The sequence below is a fragment of the Diabrotica undecimpunctata genome, chromosome 5 (assembly GCF_040954645.1).
Source record: "Diabrotica undecimpunctata isolate CICGRU chromosome 5, icDiaUnde3, whole genome shotgun sequence".
Lineage (NCBI taxonomy): Eukaryota > Metazoa > Arthropoda > Insecta > Coleoptera > Chrysomelidae > Diabrotica > Diabrotica undecimpunctata.
The window spans coordinates 18652557-18658835 of NC_092807.1; the positions used below are offsets into that span (position 1 = coordinate 18652557).

The window sequence follows — 6279 nt, forward strand, 5'->3', positions numbered from 1 at the left end:
AAAGGATGACGCAACGTGTCAGGGGAATTATTAGGCAAACCGAAAATAGTGGTCCCTTGTGTGTCATTTAAATTTTGATTTATAATAAGAATAGTTAAGTTGTTAAAGTTGTAAAGTTAAATTGTTGAATAATTTAATAAAAATATAAGATTATTGTGGTCAGAGTTATATGCTTTTGAAATTTTTCCCAAAACTTTAGTTTTGGGCCATACGTTATTATCTTCTATTTAAGCCAAAAGTGGTATTATGAGCTACCATTTTGTTTTTACATCATAAATACCTTAATTAGGATTGAATCTTTCTGAAAATGGAGACAATTAAATTTTATGATGTTGTAAGTATGTGTAACACAACTAGTTTAATATAAAATTTTAATAAATAAAAAAAAAATATTTTTTTAAGATGACAAAATTTGAGAATTAGAAGTTGTGGTGGTTAAATACCAGTTAAAATGTCATAAAAATTAAACTACTTACAGTCTAAACAGTATTTTAAGTCCATTTTCTACTTAAAAATTAAAATTTCTTAAAAGTGGTGTACTCATGGATTTCATTTAGATTTTATTTACAGAAATCGCAAATATAATGTTCGGTTTTGAAGCTAGCACACTCATTGTGGGCCTATATCTCACACATTAAACATTAAATTCATACTTCTCCTTTCCTACCATATGAATGCAACTCGACACAAAAAGTACAGGGAGCGTCTTCACTTGTGGGGATTTCAACTCCAATTGGTAACTCTAAAACTAATTCTCCAGAGTCTATTGACCCTTCGAGGTAACTAAGCATTGTTCTAGGTTGAGCTTTCGCTTTACCGTTTGTGTTTTACATCCTTTTTTCATGTTTCCATGATCACCTTGCTCTTGTTTTATAACTTTTTTTTTCCCAAAATTGCATTACTCTCTTCCAATTCCTCTTTTTATACTTGCCTTTTTTCACTTTCCTTTGATTATCAGCTTGCTTTTCCTCACTTTTTCTCTTAGCTTCTTCCAAATTTAACTTATATGATGACAATGTTATAACTGCTGCTTTTGCTGTTTTGGATCCTCTATTTGTCAATCTTTTCTTGGTTTTTTCAAACAGGTAAAATGTCTCCTGATAAAATCATTGCCTTTTTCATTAAAATAGATGATATGTCCGAAGGACCAGCTTCTGTTAGGTCTTTACCACAGTGTTGCTCTAGACTGCTCCATCGATAATGCCTTCTTGAGGCGCAAGACGTGTAGTATTTGTGGATTTCTTGTCCTTATGAGCCCGAAGAGGGTCTATGTCCAACTCTTTCATATTAAAAGGACCACATTTGAAAGGATGTTTCGTTTGCATGGATATATTCCACAAACTTCAAAACCATAGATGGCTATTTGACTATTTTGGCAACTAGATAGGCTTTTCCAAACAACTCAGGTCCAAGTGGTTTATCATTATGGAGTATCCATTGCCTAACATTTTTAATATAATGATGTTTGAGTAAAGACATGAATAATTTGTCTAGTGGCTGCTTTTTTGTGAGAGGTATGTGGTGGTAAGCTAATTATTGTTATGGGGTTGCCTTTTGCAATATCTACGACATCAATTTATCTTAGTAGTGTGGGTGTTACGCCTATCAACGATAAAGTGAACGGGACTTTCCTTTGTAGGAATACCTTTTTTGATGAAATGGTTTAACCAATCAGTGAATAAAAGTCGTTGAATCCAATCAGATGGATGGGCTCTTCCTATGGAACCAGGAGGGGCCCCTTTCATAAAGACATCTGTCATTTTTTTTCTAGGAAAAATCATCAGTGGTGGAACAAATGTCCCACTGGTGCTCATACAATACACAACAGTCACAAGAGACACTCTTTTGGCAGCACTTAAGGCACCAACTTGCCGTTTACCTTTAAAGCCCACAACTTTAGGTACCTTACTCTGTATGAAGGATAAACCGGTCTCATTCACATTAACTATGCGGTCAGGAGGATAGTTACGTTTTCTTAACTCTGCCTCCGGGCTATCGAAAAACCCATTAACAGCATCTTCATTGAAGACGTCGTTGCTGGAAAATGATGTAGCTGTTGGGTTTAAAATAAACAACACATCCTTATGACGGTGTAAAAAGTGGTCAAGCTACGCCCTGCCAGCCATTCCAATACCAGAAAAAGGATGGTCTGCTCCATTCCTCTCATACAGTTGAAAGGCCAAACGCCTAACATCATCTCTCGTTAGACCATAAAACTTTTGTTCCATTAGAAGCAAATAGTCAACAAGTCCGACTTCCATTTCACTGGGCAGCATTGATTTCCTACCCAATTTTCTTAACATAGGAGGTATTCCCAGATGAACTAGTCTTTGAAGCGTAGTCCGAGGTACAGAATATTCTTTGGAAGCTTTTAAACATCTCTGACACAGCTTCAATTGCCGCTTTTATGTTATCTTGGTCCCAAGATTGCAAATAATGTTTCTTCTTACTTGGATTTAAACTGTCCTAGGCATCTGTAACAGAAAAAAACAAACAAATCTTGTAGAGGTTGTAGTAAAGGCTAGACAGATTTGATAGTCTATATAACCATCACAGTGATTGCCCATATTACTACCTTCACCATTTTGGAAAGAAACGCGACCCCATCAGTTGAAAATGACTTTTTATTAACTACGTTGTAGTGCTAAACCAATCCTTATATATTGTACAGTTCCTACAGAAATTTTACGACAATATATATACAATTAATACTTGTCATAGGCTATAAATACTCACTTTTCAAAGTTTTCAGTTTCGCAGAAACACAAAAACGTCAATCACTCAACTACTACTTAACTTAATGCGTTACAGCTTCCTAGCGGCGCTCACACAAACTACTACTTATAGTTTCTGCGTTCTCCGCTAGAGTTCGTTGGCTTGTATACCAGATAATAGGGTAGCTCTTATTTTCACCAATAGCACATAATACCTACTTTGCCTCCATCAATATTATCTACCTCTCCAGCTCCAATTCATCTCCTAAATTTTCTGGCAGTTATATTAAATTGGTGCAGCATACCTCGGTAATCTTCACTTTGAAGGATTAGTAGTATTGCATTATCTGCATAGCAGATTATTTGAAGTTTTTCTCTCATATGGTATACTTTTTAGTTCTTAATTTTTTGAACGAAAGAAGGCTCAGGAAATCCTCCCGTCTAATAATATTGCCTGCTTTAATTAGGTCAGTTACTTCTTCTACTTTTATTTTTATTGTATTATTTTGGTAGATATTTTCGATGGGTTTAATTTTTCTCAAAGGTTTCTCTCTTGAGTACAATAAATGAATAACGTCCTTTAATTTGACTTTGTTAATTGCCTTCTTAAAGTCCATGAATCATAAATATACCAGTTTGTTGTATTCTAATGATTTCTCTTGCACTTGCTTCAATGCCTGACCATCACAATCTAAAACCTTGTTCTTCTGGTATTGTAATAATTTCATTCAGTTTATTTTTTGCCACTTTGATTGTTAGGTAATTTTAGTTACGTTTAATAAATTATTTCCCTTTTTGAAGAGAGATATTAGGATACTCGATCTCCATTCTTTTGATATTATGTTTTATTTTATTATTTTTTTGATTAGTTTTAATAGTTGTTTGGTCAGATCTGGTCGTTCATAGTTAAGGAGTTCATTCGGTATTCTGTTCTCTTCTGGTGCTTTTTTAATGGTCTACTTTTTAATTTCCCTAATGCTTCCTTTACCGTTCTCCCATCAATGTTTATTTCTTTGTTTATCGTCAGTTCTGGTGTTGGTGGTTCATTATCGTCACCTTTAGCAAATAGGGATAGAAAATAGTCTGTTCATGTTTCCTTTTGAATATGTTTTGTTTTTATTAAATCGTTCATTTCTTTTCTTAGTCCCCTGGGCATTTTCCATATTTCTTTTGTGTTTCGTAAAGTTGTGTTCTATCTGTTTTGAGAAACTTAAGTACGCAAAGTACGCAAGAAGGTCTGCTAGCATTTAACTACTTTTAATGGAAGTATTATATAAATGGTCATAAATGTAATATTTTTTGTGATAAAAATGATACACAATAAGCGAGAAAGACAAATTCTCCTATATAAAAAAAGAATGCATTCACTCAAAACATTTCCAAAACCCTTAATATTTTTATCTTATTCAATATTACAGACCCGAAAATTTTCCCTCATGTGCCCAATCAGAAAAAGATATAGCGGCGAAAGGCGAAGCAAGCCATCTGAAAAAATCGTCCCTCCAGTATTAAAGAGTCATTCTGTGGAAAGCAACAATAAAATTTAACGATGTAGTGTCCCTTTTGAGCCAATTTGACTTCATTCAAAACCATCCGAATTAGAAAAGGGCACTGAGAAAGAACGAAAAGCCCATTCATAGATGTTGAGCGCACGTCGCAGTCAGTGCGGTCGACGGAGACGAAGCGTGGGAGACAAGATTGAGATTTTTTTAAGGGATCGAAATACAGTTATTTATACATATATAGTATTTTACAATTTTTAATAAATTGCACAAGCAAAAATATATAAAAATGTGACTATTTATCTAACACACTGGTGGCAGCTATTGTGGTAAGATAATAAAATATACAAAATAAAAATAATATAGCAAACTTGTACGCTGATGATTTAGTTGTCTATATTAAATGCAAAAATATTACATCTGGGGCTAAAATACTACAGAACCTTCTATACAAAATCGAAGAATGGTCTTCCAAAACAGGTTTCCTCTTTTCAACTAATAAGACACATTACACAGTATTCAGCAAACGTAAGAATACCATTCCTGTTTCGTTAATATTTAACGGTCAAAATATATCTCATTCAGAGGAATCTAATTTTTTGGACCTAAAGTTTGATTACAAATTAAACTGGAAAACCCACATTACGAATTTACAACCAACTTGTCAAAATAGAATAAACTTGCTGAAGATTCTATCCAGTAATATATGGGGAGCTGATTCTAGTATTCTGCTTAACCTCTACAAATCAATTATTCGCAGTAAACTGGACTACGGTGCAATATGCTACGATACAGCAAATAAAACGTTCCTAAAAAACCTGAACACAATTCAAACAGCTCTAAGATTAGCCGTCATTGTTTTCAGAACCAGTCCTGTAAGCAGCTTACAAGTAATATCAAGAGAACCCCCTCTACATCTAAGACGACATCTACTTAGTTTAAATTATGCAGCAAGAATATCTTCCAATAAAAAGCACCCATTATATTCTGAGATTATTAACGTACCTACATCCAATTTGTATAGAAAAAAACAATATAAAGACAAACCCTTTAGGGAAAGAATCAATCAAAAAGGATTCAATTGCAATGAATTCAAATTATCCATAACCACAAAATTAGACTTCCCTAAATGGCTTACCCCCTTACCTATTACCGATTTAACTTTAACACAGTACCCAAAAAATACCACAAATCCTAACCTTATCATTAATGCATTCAAAGAAATTATGGAAAAGTATCCAAACCACCACATAATATACACAGATGCATCAAAAACTGAAAATGTCCATTCCGCAGCCTTCACAAATAAAAATTACAAATATGCCATTAGAATTCCACAGCACTGCAGAATTTACACCGGGGAAACCACAGCGATATTAGAAGCTATCAAAAACTCCTCTTCAACAACTGAAAATAATATTTTAATCATCACAGATTCACTCAGCGCAATTCATGGAATTAATCAACTTTTCCCTAGCCATCCTATTGCACAAAATATAAGAAATGAACTTAATGCACTACACCATATAAATAAAAAGGTTACATTTATTTGGATACCTTCACACATTGGCATTCAAAGCAACGAGGAAGTTGATCAATTGGCATTAAAATCCATCGGAAATGAAAATGTTCCAGAAATTACTAAATATCCCCACACCGACCATAAACAACAGTCCATGAATCATATAATAAATTTATGGCAAGCAACCTGGGACGCAACAGACTCTAAATTGAAAACAATAAAGCCTCGAGTAGACGTCAGCCTACCACAACAAGGAAAAAGAAGAGATCACGTAATCGTAAATCGTCTTCGAATCGGCCACACAATACTAACACACCACACCTTCTAAATAAAGAACCAGCTCCGATTTGTACCTACTGCTGTACTCAACTCACCGTGAAATATCTGATAATCGACTGCCCGCAGTTCCAACCTCAGAGAACATGCCGATGAATTAGTGGAAACCTGAGAAGTGCGCTTACGACAAATATCTCGGATTTATTGCAGTTTCTAAAGAAATAAACATTTATAATAAACTTTAATTTATCAAAATGTACTCCTG

At 34.2% G+C, this 6279-nt stretch overlaps 1 protein-coding gene across 1 annotated transcript; it reads left to right on the forward strand.

Moving 5' to 3' along the window:
- Window positions 1-1477: 1477 nt before the first annotated feature.
- LOC140442105 (uncharacterized) lies at window positions 1478-6066 on the forward strand. Its single transcript, XM_072533181.1, has 2 exons — window positions 1478-1514; window positions 4583-6066. The coding sequence occupies exons 1-2, from the start codon at window positions 1478-1480 to the stop codon at window positions 6064-6066; spliced, it is 1521 nt and encodes a 506-aa protein (XP_072389282.1).
- The last annotated feature ends 213 nt before the right edge of the window (window positions 6067-6279 follow it).

Bases quoted from the DNA above. Each gene is read 5' to 3' on its own strand.
- LOC140442105 (XM_072533181.1), top strand. From the start codon at position 1,478: ATGAATAATTTGTCTAGTGGCTGCTTTTTTGTGAGAG. The intron at 1,515-4,582 runs GTATGTGGTGGT...AAAATAATATAG, and splicing joins TGGCTGCTTTTTTGTGAGAG to CAAACTTGTACGCTGATGAT.